Source organism: Ursus americanus, chromosome 5, assembly GCF_024610735.1.
Source record: "Ursus americanus isolate L20-20 chromosome 5, mUrsAme1.1.p, whole genome shotgun sequence".
NCBI lineage: Eukaryota > Metazoa > Chordata > Mammalia > Carnivora > Ursidae > Ursus > Ursus americanus.
In genome coordinates, this window is record NC_142131.1 from 62,699,587 (window position 1) to 62,719,231 (window position 19,645).

Genomic DNA, 19,645 nt, shown 5'->3' on the forward strand with positions numbered 1-19,645 from the left:
CTCAGCAGTCAGTGACCTCATTTTCCTCCTCCCTCTCCTTCTAGGAACAGTTGAACCCATGGCTGCTCTGTCCAGGCTTAAACTTTCCTAGAGATTCCTGAGGCTACCCAACCAAGCCCACTGAGTAATAACAGAATTAGAAGTTGGCAGATAGAACTCCATACATACATGCTCAAGGCACAAAGTATGGATTTACAGATGAAATCAACAAAATTCTAGAAGAGCAGAGGTATGGCTGTGGTGACTGAAACAGCAGGACTCAAGAAGCTGACACCTGAGACGAGCCTTGAAGAAAGCTGATTTGCCCCCTCACAGAACCCCAGAAAGGCTTAGAAATTTGATGAGCAGATGCCCTATAGAATGGAAAATAAATATGGAACTATGAACAAGGAGATTTACAGAAGTTCTATTTAAGAAACAATGAGGTCAAAGTCATAGAAAAGGGAATCTATATAATTCTCACCCCTTGTTCATCAAGATATCACATAATCTCCGAGGTCAAAGAGACAGGAATGCCATCAAAACTAACCTCAACCTTTTCCTTACTCAGAGACACTGCATTTTTTCAAGTGGGAATATAAAATTTTGGTGACCTTGGGCAAACAGGGCTTGGCAGTAGTAAGAATGGCTAGGAAATGTTCAATATCAACCCAAGGGCTTTGTTATAGCCTGCCAAAGGGTTCATGAGCAGACTCTCCCTCCATCGCTCACGGTTTCAAAGCCTCACTTTCTACATCACGTCCTAACATGCGCCAATACCTTCTTCATTATCAACATCAGAAGACTTTGCTGTATGAGAATCAAGTGGCTTTTCTGACATTAAATGGCATACTAATATAAATGATCATATTTATTACCATTACAATCAATTCAGCTCAAGGTTTTGAGTTGCAAAACATCAGTTTGTATTAGAGAGAGATGCCTTTCATAACAAAATGTCAATTAAATCTTTAACAAGGCTGCATGCATCATGGTTTTGTTACACCCTTCGATAGCATTATCTTCATAAATCATGACACCTCCTGTATGACCAATTCTGTACATGGCTCTGCTCTGCTCTCCGTAAGAGGACCTCAGGTTGCTTAGGACTTTGAGCTACAAGAAGATGATATTTGCATCATTTTCCTTGTGCAAGATTATTCGTAAACTAATTTTGGAAGAATGTCAATCAATGCTTTTGGTATTTGTTTTAAAATTCAGAAAATAAAACAAATTATAGCCCAGATTGCTTCTGCCATGCTGGTAGAAGTTATGAGATTTATTCTCTGGAAAAGACAAGCCTCTGGAAACATGAGGAAGAAGAAATGTTGAGCAAACAAGGGGAAGGAGAGAAAGTCTGCTTATTCCTCCAGCTCCCTTTTACATTTGACTTGTTTTACCCTTTGAGGTGCCTGTCTGAGGAACCTGAATCATCCACCAGTCAAAACTGAAAAACGCTGACAGTCATGAATTCCCCAACAAAATGTCCTGGATGATGAAACCAATCAGCCTACAGATTCCACTCAGACACACACAGCTTCTAGCCAGGATCTGTTTTGGGGTTTTTTTTGTGTGTGTTTTGGTGTCTGCAGTTTAAATATGAACTGACAGCCAAAGGTCACCAGCTATTTAAGGAAATCCTCTAGGATAAAGGATAGAGACCAAAATAAACCAAAAGATAAGAGGTTGTTGGCAAAAAGAGAGACAAGGTGACGAAGAGAAATTTTCAAAAAAATATCACTAATATTCTGAGAGATTTAAGATAATAAATAATCTATAATACAAAAATAGCCTGCTACAAAAAGAGGTATTATCAAAGAACAGAGGTTTAGAAGGTAAATCTCTCAAAAAGTAGATGAAAAATAACAGAAGGAAAATGGGATAGAAAAGATTAGAAAATTAAAAATTCAGTCTAGAACGGCCAATCTTTAAAAAGTTTGAGTTTCAAAGACAAAAGAATGAACAAACAACTATAATAGGAGGGAATGGGGAATGGGAAGAAAGAATAGCAATAAAGAAAGAAAAGGAAGGGGATGTAGAACTTTTTTTCTTTAATTTCCAAGTACCTAGACTTGCAAGATATGAGTTTCTAGACTGAAAAGGCCTACAAATTTCCCAGCAAAATGGATAAATAAGACCAGTCCCAGTATAAGTCATCACCAGGTTAGAGACTACTGAAGACCCCCAGAAGATAAAAAAAAAAATTCCCAAAAAAGAAAGAGAAAAACAACACCAGCTTGCATGTAAAGGCTAAGAAATCAGAAAGAAAATGATGTCTCTCTGTGTGCTCGAAGTCAGAAGACAGTGCAATGTCCTCAAACCCTGGGATAAAAATTGTGTCTAACCTAGAATGCTACACAAACAAGTATAAGGGTATTTCTGGATGTGAGGACTTAGAGAGTATACCTCCTAAATACTCTTTTTTTTTTTTTAAGATTTATTTATTTTAAAGAAACAGAGAAAGAAAGAGCAAGAGAGAGAGAGACAGAGAGGGCGCCTGCACGCAAGCATGGGGAGGGGCAGGGGAAGAGAGAATCTACAGCAGACTTCCCCCTAAGCACGGAGCCTGCCATGGGGTTTGATCTCATGACGCTGAGATCATAACCTGAGCCAAAATCAAGAGTCCAACGCTCAACTGACTGAGCCACCCAAGAGCTCCCCTCCCAAATACTCTATGGCAGAAGCAGTGCAGTGATAAAATGGAAAAGTAAACTGAGGAAACTAATTTAGGATCTAGGAATTAGGGGATCAGAAAAAAGAAAAGAATTGAAAGGAATTCCCAGAACGATGGTGAAAAATAAACACAGGACAGCCAGAGAGCAAGGGGTTGAGACTGAAATCGTAGGTAGCCTCCCGGGCAAAAGGTGGCCAAGAACAAGGGCTTGACAACATACAGACTATCTTATCAATGTCAAAGGTGAGTTATCTTCTTGATAAAGGGGTGAGTACGAACCAGCAATAGGCGTATAGAAAACTAAGCAAGCAAGCAAACAGATAAAGACAATGATTAATTCCAGGTTGGGGGGAATTTTACATGGAAGGCAATAATAGTATTTAACTAAGTTGTGATAACTGATACCAATCCAGTCAAAATTCAAGACAACACAATATCAGTGTGACGTTGGGGAAAGAAAGTGTGTGCACCAGAGAGAACAAAATGAATGGAGAGAGAGAGAGTGGTTGGCGAGAGAAGACAACTCCTCACTTCCATCATGGAGAATCAGTAGATACTTTTCAGTAAGCATCGACTAAGTATCCACTAAGACACCCTTTATGCAGAGAAATGCAGGTGATGCTAAAAAGAATCTAAAAATACTGAATATAGTTGGTTTGGAGAAGGAGAAATGGGGAAAGGGGTTATAAGGGTGCTTTTCTCTAAAATTTCTAAGAGTATCAGAATTTTTCATCTCTGTGCTATATAACTAAATATCAAATCAAATAAAAACCACTAGTGCTTTTGCTTTGGCCTGTTATATAAATGCACAGAACAATCTGGTTTCAATCTTGGAAAACAAAAGCTGTTACTAGAGGCTCTGGCTTGTTCTCTCTCTTTTTTCTTTCTTTCTTTCTTTCTTTCTTTCTTTCTTTCTTTCTTTCTTTCTTTTTTTTTTTTTTTGAGAAAGAGAAAACGTGCAAGTGAGCGGGAGGGGGGAGGGGCAGAGGGAGTGGGAGAGAGAATCTTCAGCAGGCTCCATGCTCAGTGCAGAGCCTGATGAGGGGCTCAACTTCAAGACCCTGAGATCACGGCCTGAGCCAAAATCAAGAGTGGGATGCTCAACTGACTGAGCCACCCAGGCGCCCTCCCCGCAATCTGTTCTCTCTCTGGGGGGGTGCGGGCGGGGAGTGGTGAAGAATGTTTGGAAGACCAATCGCTTTCTATTTTTCACAAGAAAACAGCCATATGGATAAATTGGTTAAATACCTTCTGTTGAAAGTTTTCAAAGCATATCATTTCTGAAATTTCACTCTTTCAAAGTCCAAAGTCAGACTGAATGTATGCTGACAATTTGAGACACATGAACACTTTCCAGTTCATTTATCAAAACTGTTTAGACGATGTCAGAAGTATAGTCTACTCTCCAGTCTAAAAGAGATCATTGTTAGCCTCTAAACAGTAAATAAAAAAGAGACAGACACACACACAGGAAGAGAAAAGAAAAAGAGAAAAGAAAAATCCACTTATGCAATAGTACTTTGCTTACAATACCACCTGTGCATAGGAAATTATTTAACAGAATAATTTTCATTTCTCTAATTCAAACCCCTGGTCATCTTCACACTAATTACAAAAGCTTCTTTAGCCTACCATAAATACCATTCACCTTTTCCTCAGAGTCAATTAAGTTTAACATTTCTTTGCATTCTTAGGCAGTTTAATTCTTCTTTTTATTTTGGGGTGTAATGATTTTTTACCTACAAAAAGGGAGGAGGGATGTTTATTTACTAGATTCTATTTTGTATCTTCTCCCAAACCCCCACTGCTTTCAAGACTTCCTGTTTGTCACATGTTCCAATCGCCCTAAGGAAAACCGGGAGAACCCGCTACCCGTGCTTAAATTACAGCTATAGAGCTGGATTGTGTTTAGGATTTAAGATGGTACACGGGAACACAGAAGACCATTTTAAAGTAGACTCATGGATTTTTTGATCCAGGAAGATAATTCGAAACTACTTAAACTAATCTCTTCATTTTATGTATCAGGAACCTTAAGGAACAGAGAAGCTAGCAGGTGTCTTGCCAAAGCTGCTGGCCAAATTTCACACTCTGAGCAACGGGGCTGGATCAAGGTCTTCACACATTCCAAGGTCTTCGATGACACCTGAAGAAAATCTTTCTAAATGAGACAATGGCCAAGTGAACATGGTAACTTGCCAAGTTGTGGTTAGAGCAAATTCATCCAAGTTTGAGAGTTCTAAGATCTGAGAACCTCAGAACTTCTTGCATGCGTGCTTTCTCAGATGTTTGGTGAGTACCATGGTGACTACTGTTGCTTTGCAAATATTTGGCATTCTTTTTAACTCTCAAGAAGAAATGGATCATACCTGTTGTTCCGGAGGTAAAAATATAAAGATGAGGAGCCTTGAGACTTGAAGCTACATGGTAGCTGCGTGGCACGGGCTTGTCAGATGCCGTGCTCAGTTTTTCTTTGAGTGAAGTTACACCTTGTGGAACAGAATCGTTCATCCCCCAAACAGTGATACCTTCTGGGAGGTTCGGAAGGATTTCTTCTACAGTTCCAAGCAAATCTAAAAACCAGAAGTTTAGGAAGAGATAAATAAAACATAAATCTGAAACCATTAACTTGTGTTTTCTTTTCTCTGTTGGAACAGAGATAAAATGTCACTATGATGCTGACTTCCTCTTCATTGGGATAGTGAATATCATAGCCATTTTATGATTCTGATTCATTTTGATTCAAATTGTATTCTGGAGACACCATTATTCAGATTATATTTTTTTCCAATTTTTAAATGAAACTCTATTTTTATATTCTGCTTTAAATCTACACTCAGGATAGCACAGTCAACATTTTCATTGAAATATATCTCAGTAGCTCGTTATTCCACAAAGCCATCTGTATGTCACTGTTTAATTCTACTATAATGCAATACAGTCGGGAGACTTTCCTGACCCCTCTGGAGTCATAAGATCATTGTGGTTTAGAGACGGTTTCAGAGCCAAAAGTTAAGTGAGGAAATTTAGAGATGCCCTTTTCTCTAGATCAGGATAACGGAAGGTGAAAGTCTTTGAAAGCAAAAGGAGGAAATGAATGCTTTTCGTAACAGGCAATAAAGTCCCCAGGGCTCAGCAAAGGAGCAACAATGGCAGGTGAGAGCAGGTGGAAGATAGCAAAACCTCCATCGGCAGCGTGTGATCCAAGGCCCACCTAGAACCAATGCCAAGCAAAATGGAAAGCAAGAAGTAGAAAAGCCTGGAACACGGGTGTCTTCGGGACTGAAGAACTTGAGAGTCTCACAAGACCAAGGGTCTGGGCTGCAATTCAGGTTTCAGAAAGGAAAAAAGGATACACCTCCCAGGAAGCCTCTACTGTAGAAAAACCTCTACTGGAGAGGAGAGGCTATGTTGCGTTAATTTGGGAGACTGAACCCGACCTTTTTCATTTGGTCATTAACGTAGAAGAAAACGTTATTTGCTGAGGAGGAGCTGGGGTGAGAAGAGAGACAGAAGGTGGGGCGAGTCCCCGAGGAGCAAATACTTATTAAGGTATTCAGCACTCTGTAGTATAGAAAAGAAGCAGAGCATTATCATTCCCAGAAAGTCTTCTGTATAAGCCAGTGAGGCTCATATTTTTTTCTAGAGTAGAGACATAGTTATTTATAGTCTTTAAATACCTTTAAAATTTAACAGTTCTCTACTTTAATATGGATCTCTAACACTGAAGTTTGACTTTTATATTCCACAAAGGTGCTCCAATTTGAGTTTAGTATTCCTGTAAAATGTCACACTTGTCTAAGATACAAGGGATTTCTGAGTGCTACATTATTTATCTTAAAATCTACCTTAACATCCTTAGAGATAGCAAGCAGTAATATCCCACTGGCCTTTGGAGTTAATGCAAGGAATCCCAGTGATTACCAGTAACTGCCAGAAGCTAGGAAGAGGCAAAGGAAGACTTTTTCCTAAATCCTTTTGAGGGAGCAGGGCCCAGAAGACATTTCATTTTGGACTTCTAGCCCCCAGAGCAGTGAGGGAATAAATTTCTTTTGTTTTAAGCAACCCAGTTTGCAGCAGCCCTGGAAAATTAATACACCAAGTCCCAAGTTGGTGGACAGAATTGTTACTCTAACCTGTGGCCAATTATCCCTAATCTATACATGACCTCATAAAAGAAATCAATTATAAAAAATAATGTTATTTAACATAAAATATACCCTGGTTAGAAGCTCGAGTACATGTAAATATGAACCTTTCCATCCAAACAATTCTATTTTTTTCCTAAATTTTTAACAAAACTTCGAAAATAATTACAAGATCTATTCTGCTTTGAAGCTGAACTCAGTGTGCTGCATTAAACATTTTTTTGGAAATGGAAATCAGTATCTGGGAACCTCAAAAAGCCATCTGTCAGCCACTTCTACTATAATATAATATATTTGAGAAAAACTCATGATTTAGTTCCTCACAATCTATAATCCAGATTGATCACCAAGAAACAGCAAAAGAAACATGTCAAATTAGACCAAGCAGTTCACAAATAAAACCTGTAATATGACTAAGGAAACACAGAAAATGATAAAGAGTTCATATGTCGGGGTAGGGAGGCAGACTGGGACTTGAACCTTTTTGAATTAACTTTAATTTCTATCACAAATCCACATAAAATAAATTCTAAGAGTCCAGAGTTCCCCCAAGCTTACAAAGCGTGTTGCTAGCCATAGATTGCTTCGGTAAGAAGTGAAAAATCACAGGCAATCCTGAGGGAAGAACAAGCCACAAATAAATGAAGAAAACAGGACAAACAAATGATCGAGACTTTCTATTTTCTTTTAATTTTGTGTTGTCCTTGTTGTTTTTGAGAGGGGAGTGGCAGAGGGAGAGGGAGATAGAGAACCTGAAGCAGGCTCCGCGCCTAGCACAGAGCCTGACTCAGGGCCCAATCTCACAACCCTGAGATCAGGACCTGAGCCGAAATCAAGAGTCAGATGCTTAACCCACTGAGCCACCCAGGCAACCCTAATTTTGTTTTAAAGACTTTTTCTGGCAATTTGAATGTATAAGTACAGGTCTCTGAACTGATTCATTTCATTATCTTAATTTCAAATCTCTCGTCTGTAATTGTAAATTAACAGCATAAACTTATAAAATGTTTTTTTGTAAAGATATGTAAGTCTAAGCAGTCAAAATAAGTGCAAAGAAGTTACAATATGATTAATTGTGGCTCCAAATCTTTTCTGGAATTGTAGAGTCTAAAGAAACACTTGACGTTCAAAAACAGTGATGATTTTTAGAAGAAAAAGGAAGTGAGCTGATTCCTAAGAATTAGAGGAAATACAATTCAGTTCCCTTCATAGGTTAAAATTAAATTGACTTGACTTAGCTGAGACATTCAGAATTCTATAGAATTTTATTAAAGTATTTCTTCAGTAGTCGTAAGTAATGTGGTTGAAGATAATGAAAATTGAAATAAAATTTTGAACGGTCTTGTAGAGGATAAAAAATGACAATTTATTTATCACTGTCAATCTTCCTTAACACAATGAAAAGGTTCAGTGTTATATTGAAAGTAAATTCTGAATCTTAAGTCCTGACACAAAATAGCAGTTGTTTAAATACCTCAAGGATACTTTTCAGTGAAGGGTACTACCATCGAAACCTGTCGAACTGTAAGGACCTCAAACGAACAATGTAACTAATCCGTAACTCCGCTCATGGCCCCTGGTGCATAGACGCTGGGGTGCTGAATAGAGATCTGGTTATGGGATTAAGCTCTGCCCATGTGATCCCCTGGAGATGCAGGTCTTGACAGAAAACTGTTATAAGAAAATGAGACATCTGAATATTCTATGACCTTGAACAAAGTCTACCTTACAGGATGAGGCTGTAATGCAGAAGGTTTTCACAGCAATAGTGTCCTTTTAAGAAACACTTATTGTTTCTCAAATATGCAAGGCACTTCATTAGGTAGTGCTGTGAGCATCAAAACGGGTATATTAAAGGGCTGCCTGGGTGGCTCAGTTACGCACCTGACTTCAGCTCAGGTCATCATCTCGGGGTCCTGGGATCGAGTCCTGCATTGGGCTCCCCACTGTGCGGGGAGTCCGCTTCTCCCTCTCCCTCTGCCCTCCTCATACTTTCTCTCTCTCTTAAATAAATAAATAAAATCTTCTTAAAAAATAGGTAAATTATGATCGCTGCTTATGATCCTTCAGCACTTTTGGTACCAGTTAATTTGTTTCTACCTCATCTTGTCTCTTATTTACATTACTGACACTATAAATGCAATGAGTAAAATTTAACATATCCCTTTCCTATGCCATTAGTATGAATTATGTTATTCATCCTGCATTAAAAACTCTTAAAGTTATCTTATTCTACATAAAACAAGCTAATGCTTTCAAAGGAATAGCTTGCAGTTCTTAATACACTGGCAAGCACTGAAACTTTGAGGTGTGAAGACAACTTATATGGAATTCCAGGACAAATGGTTACCTTGAGTTTCCCACATTCCAAAGCAATAATCACACAGAATCCAAAGTGAAATTATAGATCTCGCTTCATGCTTATAAATACCATTCTACTACGTACAGCAGCTCAACAGGTTTTTTATAGAAAGCATGGGCAGGCTCTGGTTTTCAACAAAACTGATGCTTAAGTAAGCAATGTCCTGAGGCAATTCATATCCGGCCAGAAACTCATCTCACCATAAATAATATGCCAGCTATTCTAACAAATATTAGTTTATTAATAATCATAACCTAACCCTAGGAAGTACACAGAAGCACAAATCTTCTGATTGTGATAACATATTCTTCCCAGAAATGATCTTATTAGCTGTCTTGAATATATGCACACAAGTTGGTAAGTGGGTTTACGTGCTTTCACTCTCAGCTGTCCCCATATGTTTTGAGCGACAGAGAGCATATTTATTATGGGTAAAATTGTGCAAGGAAGTAAAAAGTAGAACACTTCATTTGATTTTATTTCCAGCACATCTCCCATTGCCAATGAATAATTATTACCCAAATGGGACCACAACACCATGATGTGTTTGGCTTGCTGTTTTTCATTGACAAAGGAGTAAAAACTAGTAAATGCACAGAAAAGCTCTCTAGACACAGACTAACCAGTAAGTAAACTATAAATTGGTAAAAAGGCAATTCCGAGGTAGTATGTCTACAAGATTCATATCCCATCAGAGTTATTTTCCACATTCCTTTCTGGTTATAAATGCAAGAATCCTCCTTTTCTTGGCCAGAGAAGAGCTAACCATCTGGCTCCTAACTTGTCTGACACCATTCCAGCCCTGGGTGCTGAGGGTTGGGAAGTAGATATGGCCACAATGCTACTGGGGAGGACAGAACAGCTGCTTAAAACCAGTTCGCGTGGGTCACATGCCATGTGCCCGCATCCGCCACCTGATGGCCTTCTGTCCATAGCAAACGCAGACGGTCTTACTTTGCATATATGTCTCTGTTGCTATGCAATTAAAAATAATTATGGCGACCATTTATTGACTATATACGATGGTCCAGGCACTCTGTTGTGTTCTTTACGTTTAATTCGCACAAGACCTACTGATACTCATTGACCATCTGCTGTGTGTTAGCAGTCAGTTAATGGCAGAGTTAGGCTTCAAGCCCATGTTTGCCTGACTCCAAGATGTATATTTCTCCCACTTAGTCCTGCTACTTCTCTGAGCAGGCACAATCTCCTTTTAAATAGTTTTTGCTCCTGCCAGCATTCAAACATCATTCTCCTACAGTGAACACATGTTCGGCAGATAATGTAAATAAGAACCCCACTCAGTGTCCCCATGATCAGAAAAGAAAAAAACCACAAATGTATCAGTGCTTAGAACACTGGCTTTTCCAGCAAGTGAACCATGAAGCTGCTTAACCTTCCTACTGAAATGAGCAATTTTCTTTTGGAATGGAGGTCATCTTTGAGCTGAGTCTAAAATGGAAAATAAAAATGCAAAACAGCCATTCGTTCTACTAAATATAAGTAAAAACATAAAAATGTCCTAAAAATGAAAACAGATAGATGTGAGGATATCACGATACCTGGATTAAATAATAAAAGTTTACATGAGCCATGTATCTTATCTATCTGAATACATAATCCTTTCTATAAAACTTAAAAGGTCTTTATTTTTCCTCTAACCCTTCCTCTTGGTCTTTAAAAAGCAGATGGCTTTATGGCTGAAAGTCATTTGGAGAATTACAATGGCTTGGATCGTTAACTGGAACATTTGCCCTGCACAGTCTGAATGCAACAGTTCAGGAAAACTAACGGGGCAAATCTGCATGCATTACTGTAAGTTATTAGAGCCATTTCTTGTGAACAGGAACACAAAACCTGTCCAAACATGTTGATACTATTGAATCTAAAGTAAGAGTTCAGGGTAATATTAATATATATTTTTTAGTTACCCACTTAGAATAATTTGTGTATATTAAGAAAGGAGAGAGGACAAAATACCTATATGCAAGTAAATCTGAAACTTCGCGGATGCTTAGTGTGTCTAAAATGCTTCGTACTTTTGGGGAGTCATGATTCTAACAATTAGCAAATTAATATAAAACAACACAACAAAGAAATTCCACTGATATATCTGCTATCAAAATCAGTTACCAAATGGACAGCAGAGGGACGATTTATTAGCAAAAATATGCAAGTAAATAAGAAGTTACTGGGAGTCCACATGTACCTTATACTTTTTCATGAGGTCATTCATTCATTCATCCTGGCAATAAATATTTGTCGAGCAACTCCTCCATGCCAAGTTTTGAGAATTTAGCAGCGAAGAAAACAAACTTCCTCTGCTCAAAGATCTTACATCCCCATTCTGGGCCTAGTCCTCAAGAGTCCACACAAACAGCAACTAGAACTTGACCATCCCACTGGGCGGCTGTGAACAGCCATACCACACCTGACACAGGAGGGGTTAGTGGAAAAGGTACCGAAAGCAAGTAGGTGGATAGACAGATGGTGAGAGACAGTGAGGGAAAGGGGGTGGGGAGCAGGAAGGGATGGGGAAGGAAAGGAAACAATGGCAATGGGGGAAAGAGCAGGAGCAGGAGGAGAAAGACAAAGGTGTACCCCGCAGACCTGCACATCCGAAAATCCCGGCTCCAATCGGTACGTTGCTTCCTCTACATGTGTCAGCTTGAGTGGATGGCTTGCCCGCTCTAAACCATGCTTTCCCTACCTTTAAAACAAGGCTATGGCTGCGGTGAGGATCACGTAAGACAATATATATATAAAAACAATGTGTAATTCATAAAGTACTTTAGAAATGGAAGAGATTATTATTACTGATTATTAACACTATTATTATTACTGCTAAAGAGATCAAAGAATATAATTACATAGACTTTTTAAAGTGATATACAAGCATCCCAACATTTCCCTTTTTATTCTAAGTAAAGAGAAAAGCATATAGAGGTAGATGATAATCTTGGCCACAGGCACTACTGGCAATAATCAAAGTTGAAATATTGGGAGGAAAGGACCAGGTTTAACCTAAGACTATCTAATTTCCCATAAGCACTGAAATTTTCCAGGGAAATCTGAAATGCCATTTGATACCTCTTCAAAACCACATTGTACAGATAGAAAACTTTCGGGGCGCCTGGGTGGCACAGCGGTTAAGCGTCTGCCTTCGGCTCAGGGCATGATCCCGGCGTTATGGGATCGAGCCCCACATCAGGCTCCTCTGCTATGAGCCTGCTTCTTCCTCTCCCACTCCCCCTGCTTGTGTTCCCTCTCTCGCTGGCTGTCTCTATCTCTGTCAAATAAATAAATAAAATCTTTTAAAAAAAAAAAAAAAAAGAAAACTTCCTAGCAAGTATTTTTGAATCTTCAGACTGTGAGAGAAAGGGATAAGAGTCTTAAAAATATTTAATTTTTTTCTAATTATCTGTATACGAAAAACATGGCATCTTAATATTGGCAACCTTGATGTAAGTCACCTATTTTTATGTAACTGGAATACATAGTTTTTCATAGTTACATCAACAGGGGACTGGCAGCCTCAGAAACAACTGGGTTATATATATAGTACAGCATAGTCTTACATCAGAGATCAGCTTTTGAATCTTGGCTCTGCAAACTAAGGTGTGTCAAACTAGACACATCCTCGGTGAACTTCTTTCCCTCTGCTGCCAGTATATAGCTCTGTACCTGCCTCGGAACCACTGAGAGTACCTTTTACATAATCTTTGTTAAAGACAGTAACGATTCGCCTGGGTAGATTAGTTGACATCTTTTCCTTTGACTTATTCCTGAAGACAGAATTATAAGACCTTATTTGGGGGCTCCTGTGTGGCTCAGCTTGAAATTCGCTTGACTTCAGCTCAGCTCATGATCTCGGGGTCCTGAGATGGACATGGTTTTGGGCTCTGCGCTCAGCAGGGAGTCTGCTTGAGATTCTCTCCCTCTGCCCCTACCCCTACTCACTCTTTCCCTCTGTTTCTCTAAATAAATAAATAAATAAAATATATTTTTTAAAAAGACATTACCTGGCCTGCCTATAAAACCTGTTTGAAATCGGTTCTATATAACTTCTGGAAAATAAAATGTTGTTAAAACATACCAAAGTAAGGTGTTCAAGGTCCAACGCCAAACTACTTACCAGCCTTTCTTATAGCTAATACCAAATTAGATTGTAGCAGCAAAATCCAAGTAAGTTTCCTTATTAAACGCCTCAGGTGACTTCATAATAATAATAATAATAATAGCAATTATTTCAATTCACCACAGCTCCAGTTAGTCCATACCAGGCACTCAGCTAGTCACTTTACAGAAGTTACATCACTGAATCTCAGAATTACATTGTGGAATAGATTGGTATTGTCACTATTTTACAACTAAGTAAAATGAGACCCAGGGCAGATGATGACCTTTTCCTCAATGACACAGCTAAGAAGTGGTAGACCATAAATGAAATCCAAATCTGTCTGGCTTATCTCCATCTACACCCTCTGACTCACTTCTTTCTCAATACAGCTTCCCTGTGGATATAATGGTTTAATGATACATGTCCATTAGAAACATTCCACGAGACTCTAAGACCTCTAAAATTTAAAGCTCTAAAAACGGTATGTATATATTGTTCACTAATTTGACTCAAGATGCCAAGAATACAGTATTTCAGGCTAAGAGCTTCAAATACCAAAACAAAACAGAACCAAAAAAACCCCACCACCACCAACAAAACAACCCCCCCAAAACACAAAAAAACAAAACAAAAAACTCCCAACAACCTAGTAATTACATAAAATACAATTTGGAATTTATATATTCTAAAGACACACCAAAAAGAACTGTTAATAAGATATAAGGTTGGTTTCTCCACCTATCTATTACGAAACAAATTGACTAAATGGTTTTGGCTTAAAACTCCAGCATCCCAAATTGGCTTTTATGTATAAAAACTACTGTTGGTGTGAAAGTCAAAAACAAGGAAACAACGCAATTTAGTTACTGGCAAGTAAAGCAAAACTTTGGCACAAGTAAAACTGCAAAATCAATTGGCCCTAATTAAGCAACCACTCAGTCAAGAGCAAAGTTTGACTGCTTTTTGTTGAGAGATAATCAGCCCTACACACTTCGAGAGGAATCCCTCAGGAGACTGGCAATTGGATGTTTCTCAGGTTGGCTTCAATAACATGACCATGGAAGTCTTTTTAGCGATACTCTGGCCCTCTTAGTTTGCTCTTGTAAAAGGAATTTATGGCTTTATCCATTTTTAGCGCAACCTAATTTTGATATGCTCTAGAAACTGCTATTTAAATTAGACTGAGCAATAAAATATTAGAATATATCCAGAGATGAATGATATTTTTTTTCTGCTCCAATCACATTTATCACCTGCCCCTGTTCACCATGATGTCCAAATTCTGTGTGACTCATTTAGCCTACTTATTGTTACAGTTCAGAGGAAGTTCACCACACTAGTTAACCTCTTTCCAAGATAAGGGATTGAATTTCAGTCTTGGAGAATATGAATACTGAATGAAAAAAAAATGGAACAAAAAATAGACAAGAGAGACTATTCAGCTTCTCCACTCCTTTAGATTAAACAAAATAAAATCAGTGCTTGAGAGTAAACATTTTGCTACTTTCTCAGGTCACAAGTTGGGCTGGAAGGACAAGGGGAATGAGCCAAAATGAAAGTCTTGAAAAACTAACCCTTGTACTATACATCACCTAACCTATTATTGTGTGATATGCAAGTGTTATATAATAAAGGTTACTTGTAAAGTTCTATACTTTGGAGATCGCTAATGTATAAATGTAGATAATTTTTCCATAATGCTCTATAAATCTAAAAATTCTCTATGAGGTGTCAGTGTGTATCTATTAGTCTAAAATACTTAAGTACTTTCACTAAGGTCCTTGCTGGGGATCCTCTCCTCATCCTCCACCGGCCCATCTTCATGCAAGAAAAAATACGCATAAATCCATCAGATTATACCAAACAGGTATCACTGGTCATACTTCAAGTCCACTTGGTTGTGGGATCCATCTTCCTAGGTTCTTTGTTAATTAGGTATTCAACCAAAACCTTTTCTTTGTAGTTCTTTGTCAATATGTGCATCCAAAGCCTAACTTCAAGGGAGGAGGGAGAAGACTAGAACCTACTGATAGAAAAAAAAAAAAAAAAAAGAAAAGAAAAGGATGACAGACGGGGGCTGGGGTAAGAGAGAGGAAGAGTCTGCCAAGAGCCCACCCACTGGCTGGGAGATGGGAACCTAACCTTGCTAGGCAAATCCTAGCTTGCAAGCAGTGCAAAATAAGAGCAGACATGAAGATAAGAATTCATGCAATTCAGATTAAACATATTTGTTCTTCAAATGTAGTCAACCTTGATAATGTTACTATTAGTGGCAGGTAGGTATTCTGCCATGAAATCAAGATAACTTCCCTACTCGTCAAATAATTTTGTCAGATGGGACAAAATTTAAAACTTACCAAGTTCTATCTCTCTGTGTTCTTGCATTCGCTGAAGGCATCAATAACAGTAAAACTGCCCCCTCTCCCCAAACAGTAAGAAGCAGAGAATTCAGAAAAGTTTTCTGAACCTCTCTTGGTATTTACTAATCTACAACAGAGTAAGTGATGGAAATGGAAAGGGGAATTAAACTGCCAGTCTCAGAATGGTAAGCCTGTTTTGTACCCTTACTATGCACACTTCATCACACCCCCAAAGTATTAATTGTGAACTGTTCTAACAAAAAAGGGCGGGGGGAGGGGGTGACCTTCACCCCATACTTTACCTGCGCCTACCACGAGGGCCCTGGGCTCGCAGCAGCGGATACAGTGCAGAAGGGAGTTGGAGCGAATGTTGGAATTGAGGAAGGCCACCACGCAGCCCAGCTTGGCCAAGCCGAACCACACGTGGACGAAGTCAGGCTCGTTGCTCATCAGCAAAGCCACAGTGTCCCCCCTTTTCAGCGTAGAGTGGTTCAGGAAGACGTGGGCCACTCTGCTACTTCTTTTGTCCACATCCTGATAGGTGTGGATGTCTCCCTCATAGATGATGAATGGTTTCTGGGGCTGCTTCTGGGCAAGATTCAGGAATTTATCCAGGACAGTGCACAGTTCCCCTTTCAGTTTGTACATCTCCAACCGAATTCCATAGCGTACCACCTTCAGCAGGTACCAGAAATCTTCCCAGAAGTAAGGGAACACGAGTTTCTGCAAGAAATGCAGGAAGACTATTCCAGCTGCTAGTCCTGTTAACCATGACAGGAGCATGGGGGCCACCAGGACAGAAGGCAGCTCTGATCCCAGCCCTTCTCTTCAAGTGAGCTCTCCGCAGAGACCGCAGGTCCTCCGGGAGGGAGAGGGTAATCTTGAGAAACAGAATCAGAAGGGTGCACAGAAGTCGCCCCAACGGATGCTGGGGATAAGGCTTGGGTCACCTGGCAGATGAGGGGAGAGCGCGCGAAATCAACGCGGGCACTCGCAGGGTCCTCGGAATCTAGGAGCCCAGTTCAGCGCCCCTGGCAAAAGCCGCAGCTGCGGCCCGCGCCCTGCGGGGTCTTCTGGCCCTCTCCAGCCCTCTCCTCGCAGGCTGGGTCAGTCCCCGGAGCCTCTGCGGCCCTCAACGAATCCCACCACCCTCAGGAGAACTACGTCCAGGGGCAGATGCTCTTCTGGGATAGGCTTTCCGGCGGCTGCAACTCGGAGGCTGAACTCGAGCCTGGAGAAGCTGGGGTGGCGACGGTTGAGAAACGCAGCGGCTTCCCCTCTTAACCCGCCAGAAACCTCGCGGGGCGTCTGGGCCACGCCTCTGTCGGGGATGCCCCAGGTCTACTGGGATCCGGGTCCGAGCCCCGCCCCCGCTCCGCCCCGCGGCCGGGCGTCCAGCCCCTCCCCTGCGACACACCGGATCCCGGCGAACAGCTCACCGGTGACCGCCGCGCCCGCTGGGAGTGGTTGTCTCCTGCCCGGGCCGCTGGTCCCCTCCGAGTGTTCTTGGGCTGGTGGATCTCTCCTCTAAGCTACCACGGAGGTGTTGTCCGCCTACCGCCCGCCTCCAGGCTCGCGGCCAACCCCTGCTCCGAGCGCCGCCGCCGGGACAGCTCGGGCCCCCTCGCCGCCTCCTGCCTGGGCGCGCGTCCCGCCACCCCCGCGAGTGTGCCGTAGCTGGGTCCTCTGGTCGGGAAAGGACCGTCCCTGGAGGGAAAAACGGGGATCCCCGGAAGTCGTGGCAAGAGTCGAGGGCAACCAGGCTGCCGGAACTGGGGCGAGAGAGTTCATTCACTAAACAATAAAGGAACTAAACTAAACTAGAGGCTGGAGAGGCGATTGGAAGAATTAAAACATACGTATTTATAAGTATATTTATGTATGTACATATATCCCTACGCAAAGAGAGAGAAATAACAAAGAAGATATCTATGAACTGGTCAGGTCAAGGAATATTTGCACTCTTTGATCATAAAATACAAAATTGGATTGTTCTACAAGAAGTACTTTTAAAATCTTATAGGTTAGAATTGACATTTATATTGAAATTGTATCCTTAAATAAGTGCCTACAAGCGCTTTTTGCAAAATTTTACAAAAATATTGATTCATGTGGGAGCTTAAATCCATATCCACACCCCTTTTATTATCTATCTACCTATCTATTTATTTAGGTATAAGATACTGTAGATAGCTCAGTCGGTTAAGGGTTCTACTGTTGATTTTGGCTCCGGTCATATCTCAGGTTCTTGGGATGAGCCCAGGATGGGACTGGTGTTGGGCATGGAGTCTGGGATTCTCTCTCTCCCTTCTCCCTCTTTTTCTGTTCACCCAGTCCCTCTCTTAAAAACAAACAAAACAAACAAAACCAACCAAACAAAAAAGCTATTTTCTGTCCTTAAAAATAACTTTTTTTTTTCATTTGATCGTTTAAACCATTACCAGGACTTCAAACTAAAGATTCCCAAGGTGAGAGGGGAAATGGAGAGGAAACAAGTAATTGTAAAGAATAACAATAAAACTTTATGCAATGATGAAATTTTACTGAAGGTAAGAAACTGAGGGCATTTAATTACACATTTTTTTCTTGCAGACACCATCATCCCAGGCCTCTGCTTTTTTAAGAAGCATGAATACATGGTTAATTGCACATAATGAAATGATTAAGCATTGCCTCACATTTCCCTCCTTCTGTCTTATGTTCTGCAGCTGGGTTCTCGCTAACTTCAGATTTCCTAATAAAGAAAAACCTGATAACTCCAAAGCAGACTCTGGTTTATTAATCCGAAAATGATTATTTTAAAATCACAGTGAAGAGCCCAGAAGAAAGACAGGCTCTTTAATCCTATTTGTGCATATAAAGAAAATGTTTTTTAAGTTTACCCAGAAGCTCTGGTCTTCTCAATCCAAAAACATCTTCTCAGTTAAAAAAAAAAAAAAAAAAAAGTGTTAGTATCAAGTCAAGTTTTCAACTTGAAAAAGCATCTTTGAAATTTGATCCTTTTCTCTCCTAGCTGTAGTCTGATTCAATTAGCTCCTGGAAAACAACATTTGTAGCAGACAAGATACTATGGAGCAGTGCGTTTTAGGCTTTTGGATTTCCAGCACAAGTAAACTCTGTCCTCCTCTAGTGCAAAAAAACAACTAAAGAATCATAGGTTGCCGTCTTTTAATTTGTTAAATTAAAAACATTAAGCACACATTAAAACAATTACCATCTACTGTCACCATTGTTTTATAAAGGGAAGGATTTATTTCAACATTAAACACAAGGAAAGAATACTATTATAATAAAACACAGTCTTTTAAAATAAAATTAGCTTCATGTGTTACACTTATTTTTCTCATCATGGGCCTGCTAACATCATCCCAAGGCACAGAGCTAAATTTTTAGTAACTACAGATATAAGTGAGTTAAGAAAATATTTGGCACTATGAATGCGAGACACTTTGATTCATTAGGAGAGCTACAGCCTATGTTGCCAAAATCTATATTGGCCAAGACCAATTCCTTGCCTGAAATCTCACAACAAAAGAAGGAATCAGTGAAAATCTTGGGACAGCTAGCGGTATTATATGTACTATTACATCAGCTCATATGCCTGTTCCTGTTTTTTCTATAAATTTGGTATTCACTTTCAAAAAGAACCAAAGACAGCTAAGTAAAATAGATATAATCATTTGTTACAGTTGTTAATTATTGTAAAATGGGGGTCAGACAGTAAGAATAATTGCAAGTGAATAAATTTATCATTTAAAATAGAAACAAACACATGCGAATAGTCTAGACATTTCTATTAACATTACTTTTGATCAGGGACAATGCAGTATTTCTTAGGTTTGCTTTTATGAAATAGAGAAATTTAATTTTTTCTTTAATGTTATTTGAAAATAAATATTGTGACTAAATGCAAATCAATGCAAAAAACAAAACAAAACAAAACAACCCTTCCTTTATTTTCAATGTAAATATGCTCTCCTCTTTCCCCATTTCTGATTTGAC

The 19,645-nt window shown here is 39.7% G+C and overlaps 1 protein-coding gene across 8 annotated transcripts in view; it reads right to left on the reverse strand.

Moving 5' to 3' along the window:
* The window catches only part of SLC27A6 (solute carrier family 27 member 6), an 89,921-nt gene extending 72,766 nt beyond the window's left edge, over positions 1-17,155 (reverse strand). For 7 of the 8 annotated variants that reach the window (XM_087862330.1, XM_087862331.1, XM_087862328.1 and 4 more), the window contains exons 1-2: positions 15,946-17,150; positions 5,023-5,226 (exon numbers count right to left, since the gene is read on the reverse strand). In XM_087862330.1, the coding sequence (XP_087718456.1) occupies positions 5,023-5,226; positions 15,946-16,426 (685 nt within the window). In that variant the 5' untranslated portion in view covers positions 16,427-17,150. Of the gene's footprint in view, positions 1-5,022; positions 5,227-15,945 lie in introns of all 8 variants that reach the window. The other variant, XM_045794805.2, reaches the window with a different exon arrangement.
* Positions 17,156-19,645: the final 2,490 nt, after the last annotated feature.